Consider the following 14,808-nt stretch of genomic DNA (forward strand, 5'->3'; position numbering starts at 1 on the left):
CTGTGTCGATCACTTCATGAACCTGCTCGATGGCGTCCGGACGGTATGGCAACCCGCGATCTGGCATATCTACCATGTTGTGGAAGGTATCTTATTCTTCAGATCTCACGCCAATACGCCGTCAGATCAGCGAATTGTTCTCCCCCAGACAGGAATATCATGTCAGCTGGGTCTTCGCTTCCGGACTCGGCACCGCCCAGAACTGCGGACCTCCGAGGCCGTGAGATTCGAACAAGACGAATGGGAGGACCATTTGAGACGGATTAGAGACTATTGGTCATTTCCGTCTATTTAATGCTGTGTAACGGGGGAATCATCCCATTAGCCTATCGTCCGAAGACTTGAGGGGGGTTTTGCGTCGCTTGCAACGGTTGATGAATGACGGACGAGCTGCGTACAAGAGGAGAGTTATCCCAAATGTTCTGGTCTATCAAGAATTCCAAGTTTTCATTATTGCTCTGAGTGCCAGCCGTTTTCTCCCTTCCAATATGAGACCAGCTCTATTCACCCAATATCTCTCCTTTGCCATCTTACAACTCACACCATCAACTCCAGCCTCCCAAACTCCCCTAACCTCAACTCCCAAACCGCCCCCAGTCGTCAACATTAAAAACGGTACCCTAGCAGGCAAACATAACCGTCTCTACGACCAGGACTTCTTCCTCAAAATCCCCTTTGCCGCCCCGCCCATCTCCAACCTCCGCCTCCGCCGCCCCGTCCCACCTCACCCATGGCCGAACTTCACTCGTCTCGCAGACTCCTACGGCCCCTACTGCATGGGCAACGCCCTCCGCGTCCCGGGGATCTACCAGCCCGACACCGCCCTGATGAGCGAAGACTGCCTCCACCTCAACATCGTCCGCCCCGCCAGCCCCCCTCCGGAACCCAAGCTGCCCGTCATGGTCTGGATCCACGGCGGCGGTTTCCAGCACGGCAGCGCCGTCGACGCGCGCTACAACGGCTCCTTCCTCGTCGCGCAGTCCGTGGCGATGGGGACGCCCGTTATCTTCGTCAGTGTGAACTACCGCCTCGGCCTGTTCGGCATGATGAACGCCGCGGGGCTGGAGGAGAATCTGCTACTCCGCGACCAGAGGCAGGCGCTCAAGTGGGTGCAGGAGAATGTAGCTGCGTTTGGGGGCGATCCAAGTAGGGTGACTATCGCGGGGGAGAGCGCGGGGGCCGCGTCAGTTGGGTATCACCTCATGGCGCGGGATGAGAGGTTGTTTAGCGGTGCGATCGCGCAGAGCGGCGGGCCGTTTTCGACGGCGCCATTTTTGAGTGAAGAGGAGAAGAGGGTGCAGTTTGAGAGTGTGTTGAATGTGACGGGCTGCGCGGGGGTTGAGGAGCCGCTGGCGTGTTTGCGTTCTGTCCCGGCTGAGGTGTTGAATAAAGCGAGCATGGCGGTGCCGTACTCGCACACCTTCGCGTTAGACGATGACCTCGTCACTAACACGAGCTATAACCTCCTGCGCGCGGAGAACTTCGTCAAAGTCCCGCTGCTCATCGGGACGAACAGGAACGAGGCGACCTCGGTGGTGCAGTATGCCATGCCGGGACCGTTGAACACGCACGAGGACTTCGCGGGAATCGTCGCGGCCTCAAACAGCGGGAAGCTCCCGCCCGAGGTGATGGTGGAGAGGTGGGCGGCGCTGTACCAGGACGAGATTGACGTGCCGTCGGCCGCGGGGCTGGGCACGGTGCGACCGGACCCGGGCCCGGCGCTGGGGGTGGAGTACGGCAAGACGGCGCTGTTTCTTGGGGACGGGTTCTTTCATGCGGGGAGGCGGTTTGCGGCGAGGGTGTGGGCTGAGAGGGGGTTGGCGTGTTATAGTTACTTTTTTGATGTGGTGACGGCGAATGTTGATAAGGAGACGCTTGGGGCGACGCACTTTCAGGAGATTCCGTTTGTGTTTGGGGATAAGGACGGTTCGGGGTGGGAGGTCGATCCGTTTCCGGAAGATGTCGAGTTGAGGAGGCAGTTTCAGGAGTTAGCGGGTGTAATGAGCGGGATGTGGATCAGCTTTGTGGTTTGGGGGTCGCCGAACAATCATCACCAAGGTCAGGTCTTTTTATATCCCATAAGTTATTTCTTGAAGATGTTCACTAACATATCACAGAGTCAGTCGGCAATATCACTTGGCCGGTATACAATCGAGAAAAGCCGGAGAACATGGTGTTCAGTGCTACGGATGGTCTCAGCCTACAGCCTGATACATGGAGATAGGAAGCCATTCGGATGTTCTTTGGTCTGGCGGATATGAATAGTAGACAGCCGTGAAGAAAGATGGTCGTGATATGACAAAAGATTCAATCACAAAACTAAGGTTGGCTATCCCGAAACTCAAGCCTTCCTGCCTTTGAGTTGAGATATCGGTTTCTGTTGATAGAAAGCAGTCAGATGAAATACTTTTACTCACACTCAGGGCTCTCGTGAGGCACAACGTATCTCACCTCTCATCAGCCCAGTACATCACATACCATCCGGCAACCATCGGCGGCGCGACATACCAGAAGTGGCTGGCGAAGCGTCTCCAGACGTTGAAGACGGCGTTGTGAGCGGCGCCCGCTAATGGATTGAGACGATTTGGTGCGATGCCGTACGTAATGATTCCGCTCTGTTTCTGTCCTCCTGGGGCGGAGTCAGCCATGACGACCCCAAGCCTAATCTCAACTCATAGGCAAAATGGATGGCAAACCAATATTTCCCCACCATCCCTTCCAACTGCATTTTCATTGCAAGCCGTTAATGAGAATTTCTTGTCTACAGGCACAAAGCATTTGGGTTTTAGCAGTGACTTACACGCCGTATCTTCCAACTGGGACGTGCGGTCCTGACTGGAGAATCTGGGTTGGCCTCATATTTGTGTTACACGAATTGGATGTCAACTCTGAACTGAATCAAACCTGAAAAGGCGGAGATTGTCCTGCTGTTTATGTGCAAGACCTTCCAGTATAAACCTGGAACGCTTGTCAGTTATCTTCGGGTCGGTCCTCGGACTCGGCCTTGAGACTCCGCGCCCAGAAACTTTGAACGGAGAACAGCATTAGATACTCATTATTCTCTTACATGGGCAACATTGACATTGAGTCCATCCAACCAATCCCAGAAAAGTCACTGGACCAGAAGGTACCCATCATATCCAACTCGCCATCCTCCAGAGCTACACTAGGATAGCTACCCTGCGGCACCGCGTGATCTCCCACTATCTCCGTCAAGATCTCCACACACTTATCAATAACCTCACGTCCCATTTGTTCCATTGCCCCCTCAGCAGACTCCCCACTCATCTGGGCCTCAACACCAGCCAGTACAACCGCAAAGAAAACATAATCCTTCACATTATCCTGCCCTGCTCTGATGCGTGCTTCAGCCCACTCCACCCCCGCACGAAGAAGCCAACGCTCTTCCGCGATCCGCAGCGCCGAACCCGGCTTCGAGACCCCATTCTCAGCCACCCGCACGGCCAGGTCCGCGGCCAGGATGCTTGTCGCGAGGTGCTTGGTGATCCTGAACGAGCCGGAGCCGCACGTGACGAGGCGGTCGAAGTCGGGGCAGGGCTCTTTGATTCCTGATACCATGCGGATGGCTTCCACGAAGGGGTTGTCCGGGTACGAGGCCGGCAGGGTGAGGTAGGAAACTTCGAGGGCGGCGTCGACGCAGGTCTTGTGTGAGTGGCAGAAGAGAGGGTTTGAGAGCGGGACGAAGGGCATGTGGAGAGTGAAGAGGTACCGCGTGAGGATTGTGTCGCAGAAGCGGTGCTGGAACTGGGATGCTTCAGGGCGGAGAGAGGAGAGAGTCTTGTTTAGTAGCTGGCGTGCGGCCACCAATTCTGTCCCTAGCTGTAGCACGGAAGCGTATCCGCCGTTCGGTTTGATTTTGCTCCAGTGTTTTGCTACAGATAGTCGAACTCCAATGGAACGACTCAGAGCGATCTGAAGTGACATGTCCGTAAAAGTGGTGGTAGTGTTCAAAGCCGGCAGCGTCTCAATATCGGGCCCAATCTGACCATCGTTCAGATCAGCCGGGAGCTCGCAATCATAGTCATCCTCCGAGATGAAAGGCGGCTGCCCAGATTCAACACTCGCATCAAGCACCAGCTCCATCACAGTCAGCCACAGCCGACGACGCATCTGGGCCTGAAACGCCGACATCCGCGGCAGCTTCGCCGGGTCCCGGTGGAGGCCGATGCACATGGCGGATCGGAGCAAGGTCCCGTTGAGGATCCACACACGGTCGCCATACAAGGACTCCGTCGCCTGCTGAGCGAGGTGGACCAGGCACATGATCTGTATGCCGCTCATTGTCAATCTTCTCTTCTCGGACGACTCGAGCCATTCACGGGCTTCGTGGATCCACTGAAGAGCTTGGGGTCTGAATGAGAAGGTGTCATCGTTGACGCAAGCTCCGAGCGCCATGCATAATTGGAGAGTGACGATAAAGCTCGTGTTGGGATTTTCGTTATTCTTCAAGAAGGCTTCATATTCCCCTTTGAGCGTTGGTACATGGACGACACGGTAGACCGTCTCGAAAGTGCGAAGATAGTTTTCGAGTAACTTGGAAGAGGCGTCTTTATCCGGCAGATGGGATCCATATTGCCCAGGGAACCGCAGTAACAGACGCTGCGCTTTGAGGCTCTCCCCTAGAACTCGACACCGTTGGAGACCTCGCCAGCACTCCCCTTGTTGAGACACCTCCTCATCTAGCCATTTCAAGGCTGGTAGATTCTGTTAGACATGTGAGACAAGTATGAAAAGACGACATCGAAGGAAAAATAGTGGAACCTACCAGAATGACTGAATGCAGCCAATGACCTGGAGAGAAATATCTCGATTTTGCCATCAACAACGTCGGCGGAACCGAGACGTCGGTCAACGTAGCAATGGTGGGAGATCCGTCCAGCTCGGCGCGCGCGCCTTCCGCTGCGTGTGTGGGCGACTCTCCCACAACCGTCTCTCCATTCCACGTTGAAGCTGACGGCCTGCTGATGAGAACACTGCCAAGAGATGATGAATGCCAGATTCCGCATTCCGATACAGGCTGGGGCGGCGGCGGGTCGGGCTGCTGAGACGGAAGCGGTACTGTCTCTGCGGCTTCGGGCTGCGCAGACTCATCGCGCGACGGACTTTGTTGCATCTCAGGAGGGCTTTTCCATCGTGCGGACGAAGACGGCTCGGGATAGGTGCATACCCTGTTCTTTGACCGCTGGCAGCTGCTGCAGGGGCGCTGGTGGTCGCACCTCAGCTTTCTCCTTCGGCACTCCGTGCAGGCGAGGGTTCGTCGGCGCCGAATCCGGAATTTGGTTTGATAAGACCCTTCCATCACTAATACTGAGAAGTATTGACCAGTTCCTCATTGTTGTGTGGGAGGAATAGTCGTGGGAAGATGGATGAACGGCGGTCGTGGACATGGACCACGGAGTGGAGCCCAGGCTTCGGGATCGGGCTCGGACTCGGACTTTGAGTCCGGTGTACTAAGCCCATGGTAGAACTCATATTCGCGGTGAATCTCAACATCCACGAACCAATTAGATAACATAAACTTGATAACTATAAGGAGGTGGAATTAGTGGAAATGCATAGTTCATTGGTAGACTATGATAAAAATCAGAGTCATATAAACGAGCAATAAGAAACCTCTTAGCAGAATCGAATACAGCGCGAGATTCCAATCCCACGGCACCTTTTCTTGAAGATGTATCCAAATCAGTCTGATTCTCAAACGACTCTTTTCGAGATCATAGTCTTGATCTTGTCAGCATATGCTCTGTACCTATTCCTCCTCCCAAAACCAATACCCGGCATACCATACAACAAAGATGCAGCAAACTCTCTCATGGGAGACATTCCCGCACTCCTCGACAGCCAAAAACAAGACATATCGCTCTGGAAATGGGTTTCTTCCCAATGCGAGAAGCTCCAGTCACCCATCATCCAGCTCTGGCTGGCACCTTTTTCGCGACCCATAGTCGTCCTCTCCGACTTTCGCGAAGCCGAGGACATCACCATGCGGCGAACCAAAGAGCTCGACCGCTCAGACAGTCTCGAACACATCTTCGGACCTCTGTTCCCCCAATTTCACATGCTCATAAAGAGCCAGGACCCCCTCTACAAGAGGCAGCGGAGGTGGCTGCAAGACCTCATGACGCCAGGCTTCCTCCACAACGTCGCTGCTGAGCCGATCTACCAGAACGTGCTTAAGGTTGTCGAGCTGTGGGATCACAAGGCGCGGCTCGCCAGGGGACACCCCTTTGCTGCGTTTGAGGACATTTACTACGGTGCTTTGGACGCGGTGTTCTCGTTCTCGTTTGGGGGAGCGTTTGCTCATTCAGCGATACCAGCCCGACTTGAAGCGGTCGCCTCCATGGGAGGGGTAGAAGAACCTTCCAAACCTGGAGATCCTGTGTCGTTTCCAGAAGAAGCGAGGAACAAGGTCGTCGATGCGATTCTGACGCTGGCCGAATCTGTCGAGGAGGCGAGGAAAGCCGTGTTTCCGAGGTTTCGGTCCTGGTGTATGCACCAAACTTCGCGCATCAAGCAGGCCAAACGGATCCGAGACGACTTTATCGATCGCGAGATTGACATCGCTGTGGAGAGACTCAAGTCTCAGGAACCTGTATCCTCGGCAGTCGACCACATGATACACAGGGAGAAGCATTTTGCTGAGAAAGAAGGTAGGAAACCGGTATTCAAGTCTGTTGGAATGCACAGCGAGGTATGTCAAAACAGCCAGCCGCTTATCCGATGAGGCTTTACTGAATCGAGGGGGTAATGCAGGTCTTTGGCTTCTTGATGGCGGGGCATGAGACCAGCGCCACCACCTTTGGATGGGGCTTGAAGTACTTGACAGATCATCAGGATATCCAACGAACACTTCGCGATGAGCTACGCAGGCACTTATCAGAAGCAGCCGCAGAGAGACGACAGCCAACTTGCGAAGAAATCACCAAGACCACGATCCCATACCTAGATGCCACCATGGAAGAGATCCTCCGCTGCGCAGGAACCACGTCCGTCACCGACAGACAGGCCCTCTACGACACCACCATCCTAGGCCACCGAATCCCGAAAGATACAAACATCATCCTGGTCACTATCGGCGAGAGCATTATGAAGCCTGAATTCGACATACCGGATTCGCAACGCACGAAGAGGGCCCTCAACGCAGCTAGCCGCATCCGTAGCTGGAACTCGTCGCCTTATCCGGTGGCGGATTTCCAGCCCGCGCGTTGGCTGGTGCCGTCGAAAGACGACGCCGATCGCGAGGTGTTTGATGCTACCGCCGGGCCGCAAATGGCGTTTGGACTGGGGCCTAGGGCTTGTTTCGGACGGCGACTGGCGTATTTGGAGCTTAGAATGTTTACGGTGCTCTTGTTCTGCCACTTTGAGCTTCTTCGCTGCCCGGATGAGCTATCTGGGTACAATGGGTGTGTCGGACTGACTGTCAAGCCGACGCAGTGCTATGTCAGGTTGCGCAAGATACCATGGTGAGTTAGAAAGTAGCAACGGCAACGTAGGATCGTCCTGTGCTGTAGACGACATCTCTCCAGGTAATTGAGAACCTTGGGAGCGTTTTTGTACCCACTCTTTGTACTAAATAACAACTTGCGGATGGAAGATTGCTCGTATTAGTGTATACGTCCTGCGCATAGTGGGGATAATCCAATATGTATCTTGATCGAATGGTTTTATACGGCGGCGGTTGAGAAAGAGAATAGATGGGATTAGCTCCTGCTAGCTAGTGTTTTTCAGGATCGCCAAGCATTATTGTCGCTTACACCACCCGGACACGGAGCCGAAAGTGGGTCCAGAACCGGCGAGAAGTCGGTGGGCGGCGCCGGCAAAAGCGGCAAGGACGGTCGGAAGTGGACCATAACTCGCGAATCGAGCGCACACCCGTGCGACCTCAACGGGTTCTGAGTCAAAAGTTCGTTATGTTTTCTAGGGTTAAGCCAATTTAAAGTTTTCTGTTGGCAATGTTTTTGTGGATAGCCTCTTGACCTTTCTCCGGAAAACTTGATGAAACTTATAAACCGACAAGTACGCCTGTGGTTAAAAAAAAGAAGTGTCAAAGACCACACATAATTACACTCATCCACCCAAAATCGAAGCAAAATGAGTTTCCTAGCCCGCAATCCTCTGATCCGTCGACTACGAGCCGTGCCGACGGCGGCAAAAATTGCACCGCTGATGGCTGCGGGCTTCATCGTCACATTTTTGAATCTTGGGCCACCGCCATCCCCCGATGCTGCTCCAGCATACGTTGGTTCTCAACATGAACAGATAAAGCAAGAGTACCCAATCCGAGGATGGACTGGTAATTTATAATGTTCGTTAACATGTCTCAATTTCATAAACTACATTGCGTAGCTAACCAGACATGATGGATGTTAGAGCCGGCGTCTCCAGCATAACTCCCCGAGCGAAAGCCCCACCACCGCCGCCGCTTTGCACCGACGGTCACCTCCTTGCTGCCCTTCTCGCGTTACATCGACCAACCATAGAAGGGACAAATACGTGCATGAATTCGTACGTTAGCAGAGCTTCTATCAGAGACAACGGAGCTTCGTTCTGGATTACCCCCAACTCATCAGCCCACGGTCTTACCGACGCCTTCGATTGATTCGCCGGTGTTCACAAGCTCGAATGTGAGGTTTTCAACGCATCTGCCGCATGATACGTTCACCACGCACATCAACATATAACCTTGAAAGATACTCTGCTTCATGGGAAGTGCAATCTCACACTTCCGTTGACGAGGGTTAGGGTTAGCGCTCTAGTTGCATTACAACATGCAAGCGGAGCCCCTATGATATGGCAGACAGACAACAGCAAATTCTACGCGCCACCCAGGACGTATGAAGGAACACAATTGATTGGATTGACTGCTGTTAAACCAGCGGGCCAAATGGCGCGATGTGCGGTCGGAATTTCGAATCTCAAGTTACTACATCGCCGATCTGTAACAGGCGGCACAATAGGGGGAACAGGCCCGTCTGCTATCTATCTGATGCGACAGCCCATGTCGAGTCTTCGAACAGAGATCATGCGCTGCGCTGCGCAGCCTGCTTGCTACTTTCTGAAGGAGGTCGACCGCCAGCTTTCAATGTAAACAGCAACTCAGATTGCTTTGTTAACCGGTCGAACCTGCCTTTTTAGCTGAGGAAAGGAAAGGAGTGAGGGTCGCATGACCCTGGCAACTCTTTTCTCAACTGGCGGTTGTCGCCCTTTCATACGGATCCAGATGCCCCGCCTGGGCTTGCTTCGCTCAAGCCGTGGCCGTCGGGTGGACAAAAGATAAGAGAAATCTCGGAGTTCCACAAAACGGTGTCGCGCAAGGTCAAACCGCTTTGTCCGTGTTTCACAGATTGTACTGTCACATTAGGCGCATCCGAGACCGACAACACCCTTTTGCGGCCGCTGCAGCAAAATGAGAAGTAAATGGCTGAGTACAAAATGCGCAACCCGTAGCTGTGGTATGCCCGAAGTTCGCGGGAGGATGTTATCTCTGCAAAGTGATCTACGTGCACAAGTCATACACATATATATATTTTATTACGCCCCGATAAAATAATATAGCTTATCTTCATACTCTTCACCACCCGCAGCTTACATCCTTGCCTCCCAGAAGCCCGTGCCAGTGTTATCTACCTACCTATATGTTATACTTTGTCAATGCTTCTCAGTGCTGTGGTTGCACGTGGGTTTAGTTGCGGGCTCTCTTGAGTCCATTCCCCCAAGTCATGCGCACTTCACGACTGATAAGATCAATGACACCCTAAGGTGAGCATTTATAGGCTTGACCCCCACTCTGGCGAGAATGAAGCCTTTGCGGCGCTCGATAAGAAGCCGCTTATCTTGAGTCTCGGCATTCCCGACGTGCCCACACACCAATCACCCAAGACCCGTTATTCCAGGAACGGCAATTGAGTCCTCGGAATAACAGACGTCAACGTCAGAAGTGATCTGCGCAAGTGCCGCTCCTCTGGTTTGAGGTGCACCCTCCCCCTTAGGGCTGGGGGGATGTCATCGTGAACTATTCATAGCCCCCACAGCTGTCATGTACCTCCTCCAGCGCGTTTGCTGCACCATCTCTACGATGACTTCTTATATTGAGTCGTGCCCATGCCAAGGCCTTATGCATCGGGTTTGTCCGCTGGTGCTTGAAGTTCACCCTTAATCATTTTGTCTCCAACGGTTCTGCTATCGGGACGCGATTTCCGATTTACCGATTAATACAGCACTCCATAACAGTACGCGGAAGACTATGCTCCTCCGGTGATTCGTTTGCCTTACCAGCGGAGCTGTCCTTATTCAACATCGTCTAAGACCCCCGGCGTCCGCACGAATCAAGTGCCGATGATCCTTTGAGTTCACAACTCGATATCCAGTCAAGACAAAACCAAGTGCCAAGGGTTGATATCAAACGGAGCGCCCGCGGCCCGCCACGCACAGCCTCGACATCATACGAGACTAGATCTTATCAGCAGAACTGTGCGTCGGTTCTTAGATATCTTCGCGATCAACCCAACTCTCTTTCACTTCCATCATATACCCAGCATCGCACTTGGCTCGCCTTCCTGTCGCCCACAACTCCACGCCAATTCAATATCACCACGAGTTTCAAGCTGTCGGCAGTATGATCTTCTCGAACGTCATTGCGCTTGCGGCGCTTGGTCTCGGTGCTTCACTGGCCTCGGGGCACAGCATCGAGGTGTTAGGAACCGCTCCACTAGCCTCAAGGCGCAGCATCGAGGTGTTGGAAACACGACAAGATGCGCAACCAGCACAGAATGTCACCGTTGACGACTGTTCCTTCTTTTCCGAAGACGGGTACGTATTGTCCCTCCCCATCCTCAACTGTGACTCTTGCAACCTGCTGACGCATCGAACTATTTCCAGCATCTTGCCAGAATGTTGGCAGGTTCTCGAAATGAACAACCACCTAAATGTAAGTTGCCCAGCCACTCATTTCTAATGCAGAGCGAACCGAGCTAATTGCCTTTGCAGCACTGGTGGTCCAACAACTCTGCGAGGTGCGAGGCTTCGAAGAAGGGCTTTGCCCAGTGTTACCTGGATTCCGCCGTATGAAAGACCCCGCCTTTGGCACGATCGACGATACAATCGACCTCAATCTGACGTGACACAGGGTCTCATTTCATGGCAATGCGACTTCGTGGCTCTCAACGCATGCACTCCGCCTCCCAGCGGGCGCGACGCTGGATATGCCTCGTATCAGGAGTTTTACGTGAGTGTTGGCCGCAGATTGCATGGCGTCTCAATGCTAATTATGTCTTCGTTAGGTCATCTGGAACATCTATGGTTAGATTCCTTGCCGTTTGAATGCTTTGATCTCTTGAGCAGCCCGTTGACGCAGTGTACCAGCCATCAATCTCTTCTGGACCAATTACCATTCGTCGCTACTTCAGGGACAGGCAAGTGCTATGTAAGTCTCTACTACACCCTCGTCGTTTAACCTGTTTGCTCACCAGTCTAAAATAGTGGTTCAGTGGCCGAGATCGTCAAGACCGTCGCGCCGCCAACGACGAAGAACCCCAAAACACCGCTGTTTTCTCCGATCTACCTGGTCGGCCTCGGTCAATTCGCGGTAAGTAGGACATTGGCTCGTCATTGTCGATAGAACCAAACGCTGATGGGTGCAACAGGCGTTGGCTCCTCTCCTCGGTGGTTCAGTTGCAGCAAGCATGATCTTCGCCTCCCTGATCGGTGTTCTGGGTGGTGGATCTGGTCTTTTCAATCTGCTGTTCCCTCAGAAGACGGTGTACGACGTGCCCTGGGAGGGCTTGTCAGATGCCCTTGGGACGAACGTCAACGAATTTCAGAAGAATGTCGGAGCAGCTTTGACTGAAATTCAGACAAACTTTGACACATTCTATGCGCTTACCTCAAATGGTGGCTTCAGCCAGGTAATTGTCAACTTACTATGCTGTGCGGAGTTTGACTGACACTCGGCCAACAGAGGCTCAAGACGAACTTACCAGAGGACACTGACTTCATGTACCACAACCTCAAGAAATGGGTTTTCAACCAGGCTTTGCAGCAAGCAGGCTACTTCGCCGTCAAGAAGTGCGTTGGCTTCGCCCCTCAAACACTGTACCAAATGGAGACTAACAAGTTGCTTGCAGTCCCGGTGTCGACCCGCGGGAAATTCCTATTGACCCGTATGATTGCTCGAAGTTGGACGACAAGATGACGTGCGGCCCAATTTGGTTCGACGGTAAAGACTCATACGGCCTCGCGAAAGCAAACGGTAAGTCTACATTCGTTTGAGAGATGTTATCCCAGAGCTCGACTAATCATTCGTGGATGGTAGATATTGGCATGGATCGCATGAAGGAGATCCTCGACGTAGCGTTTTCCAAAAACTGGACGACGCCGAGCGAACTCTACATCGACGCTCAGTCGTGTCGTGGGAAGAACGGGTCTGAGGCGTTTGATGTAAAAGACTTGACGCTGAGCTGTGTGGTGAGTTGACCCTCTTTCGCAGTCTGCGTAGTCTGCAAATTGACGGGGAATTCATGGCGCTAACAACATGCGATATCCAGTCTAACCTACCTGTCTGCGAATTCAATTTCGACTATAATCCATATGAGACCACCTGGGCCCGCGTAAACCCACCGCAGTTTACTAACTGTCCCAACATGAGGGGTTGGGGAGTTCCTCCTTACTGGAGTAATGATGCCGGAGTGCCACTGACCTATATTGGTCCTTTCTTGGTAAGTCAAGACATCTTGTAATGCTTCTTTCCAATAGCAGCACACCGCTGACAGAGTTTATTAGATGTCTGGCGTGATTTATAATGAGAAGAGCGGATGAGTTTGTGCTGCTTCGTTGTGGATTGGCTCGGATCAAAAGCATTTAGAACATGATTACTGGATACCTATCCCATGAAACGTATGGTAGAGCTTGAAATTTGATATTATACGCTATTGAAATGGCCTGATCCATCTGTGAGTCTAGCAAAGGGCTGTCGAGGCAGAATCATCGCGGACTTGCCTGTTCTTCTGTACTACCTGCCTGCGCACGGGCTCCAAATGGGCTTCTGAGATATGTTGACGCCTCTCATGCCACTGTCACGGGTCTAGCATGGAGGTACAGGCGCCCTGCCCCGCGCGGTCGACGACGATATCTGACACTCATGCAACGCTAGAACAGCATGGATTTCATTTCTTTACTTTGCGCTGCGTCCTGTATCTAGGCCCTGGTTCCTTCGGTATTGCCGCCGCAGAGTTTACATCTTCAGAAAGCGAAGTGACGGCACGGCCCTTCACAGAGAGGAACCCTGGCTTCGCCCGTGTCTCAACCCCCACGCATATCCTTGTTCAGCAGAGATGGGTTGATGGAAGGCAACAACGATGCTGAATTAAGAGATGCACAGCCTCCGGCATGGGGGGCTAGACTACTTAGCTCCTCACAAATCTCATGTACGATTCTTCACGTTCCACGGGCGGAGCGTCTGTCATGATCATGTCCCCATCCGCATCAACCTCCCGCGTGACGTGATCAGGTCTACGTACAGTGCTGCCGCCTCTGCCTCTGCCAACGAGGCACTCGAATGTTGCTTGGGAGGCTCTGCTATTGTCCACATTACGCTGATGACCTGCGCCTATTTCCGGACGACAGTCAATTTGGGGGTATGTCTGATAGTGTCGAGGATACGTGGGAACCTGTGTAGATGTGGGTTTAGATGTGGGTTCATTCACATGACGGTCGTACGCCCTTGGTGTTGAGTATCTGGTGTTGCTTTGCATCTGGTACGAGTTACACGAGAGAAGGGTGCAGAAGGGTTAAGAGCTGAGGGATAGGGGTTGCCGAGAGAGTAAGAGTAGGTACGCGAAGGTATCCAGGGGTTGCTATGTCTTTTAGTTTCTGCGACACTTAGGTCTTCCAATAGAACCAAAAGTATTTATATTTACCACAGCGGCATCTTGTGTTACCACAGCACGCTGCATCACTGCTCTATGTGTGTCTGTGTAACTTCGATCTTGATTCACCATGTACTAATGGGATATCTCCAGCAACAACGCAGACTCTTTCGATTTCTGAAAGCCGAAACTCTGTGTCTAAGCTTGTCTTCCTCTGCCTCCGAACAATTAATGGGCAGGCAGCACGCAGTTCCACGCCGTCGACAAATTCGAGTTCTGAACCCCATCCCATCGACTCTCATACGGATACGAGCAATACTCTGCCTCAAATTAGCAACCACACCCACAAAACACTCACAAAACAACAGAAAACAAACTTACTCCTCTCAGCCAACACCTCGCAATTGCCCTCACCCCCATACATCGCTCCCACAACCTCCTCCGCCGCCCTCCCGCCCTCAACCCACTCCACAAGCGCCAATAACGCGTTCCCCCTCGGATCCAGCCGTCGCCCATCAAGGGGGTACGTCTGCCCGATATCCCACGCGCCGCGCCCGCCGCTGCAGTGCCTCATCCCCGGGATAAAAAACAACCTGTAGAACCCGTCCATCTCGGCCTGCGTCAGCCCGACCACGCGCTTCACACCCTCAAAGAACTCAGAGCTCAGCGCCGGCGTGACGGTCTGGTCCGCCCGCCCGTGGTACTGTAGAATCTTGCCGCCCCGCGCGCGGAACGCGGTGAGGTTGCGGAAGTCGGCGTTGATGCCGCCTGGATTGAGGGCCACGGCAAAGTCCATCCGCGACTCGTTGAAGGCGTGCGGCGTCCATGAGGAGTCGTTGTAGACCGCGCCTCTCCAGAAGTCCTGGCCCTCCATGCATTAGGACACCCCATCTCGAACTCGAACAAGGGTTTCTCACCTGGAGAA

The 14,808-nt window shown here is 53.1% G+C and overlaps 5 protein-coding genes across 5 annotated transcripts; 3 read left to right on the plus strand and 2 right to left on the minus strand.

The window, feature by feature from the left end:
- Positions 1 to 488: 488 nt before the first annotated feature.
- On the plus strand, positions 489 to 2,224 carry COL26b_002033 (uncharacterized protein; the record flags this gene model as incomplete). Its single annotated transcript, XM_053174965.1, has 2 exons — positions 489 to 2,058; positions 2,118 to 2,224. The coding sequence occupies 2 exons, from the start codon at positions 489 to 491 to the stop codon at positions 2,222 to 2,224; spliced, it is 1,677 nt and encodes a 558-aa protein (XP_053041260.1).
- An 839-nt stretch (positions 2,225 to 3,063) lies between these two features.
- On the minus strand, positions 3,064 to 4,416 carry COL26b_002034 (uncharacterized protein; the record flags this gene model as incomplete). Its single annotated transcript, XM_053174966.1, has 1 exon — positions 3,064 to 4,416. The coding sequence occupies one exon, from the start codon at positions 4,414 to 4,416 to the stop codon at positions 3,064 to 3,066; it is 1,353 nt and encodes a 450-aa protein (XP_053041261.1).
- A 1,588-nt stretch (positions 4,417 to 6,004) lies between these two features.
- On the plus strand, positions 6,005 to 7,488 carry COL26b_002035 (uncharacterized protein; the record flags this gene model as incomplete). Its single annotated transcript, XM_053174967.1, has 2 exons — positions 6,005 to 6,712; positions 6,775 to 7,488. The coding sequence occupies 2 exons, from the start codon at positions 6,005 to 6,007 to the stop codon at positions 7,486 to 7,488; spliced, it is 1,422 nt and encodes a 473-aa protein (XP_053041262.1).
- A 4,214-nt stretch (positions 7,489 to 11,702) lies between these two features.
- On the plus strand, positions 11,703 to 12,288 carry COL26b_002036 (uncharacterized protein; the record flags this gene model as incomplete). Its single annotated transcript, XM_053174968.1, has 3 exons — positions 11,703 to 11,924; positions 11,978 to 12,084; positions 12,144 to 12,288. The coding sequence occupies 3 exons, from the start codon at positions 11,703 to 11,705 to the stop codon at positions 12,286 to 12,288; spliced, it is 474 nt and encodes a 157-aa protein (XP_053041263.1).
- Positions 12,289 to 14,181: 1,893 nt separating this feature from the next.
- COL26b_002037 (uncharacterized protein) lies at positions 14,182 to 14,757 on the minus strand (the record flags this gene model as incomplete). The annotated part of the gene is made up of 2 exons (XM_053174969.1): positions 14,182 to 14,203; positions 14,306 to 14,757. 2 exons carry the CDS (start codon positions 14,755 to 14,757, stop codon positions 14,182 to 14,184), a joined length of 474 nt encoding a protein of 157 aa, XP_053041264.1.
- Between the last annotated feature and the right edge of the window lie 51 nt (positions 14,758 to 14,808).

Source organism: Colletotrichum chrysophilum (genome assembly GCF_026319265.1).
Source record: "Colletotrichum chrysophilum strain AFK26 chromosome Unknown scaffold_9, whole genome shotgun sequence".
Taxonomy (NCBI): Eukaryota; Fungi; Ascomycota; class Sordariomycetes; order Glomerellales; family Glomerellaceae; genus Colletotrichum; species Colletotrichum chrysophilum.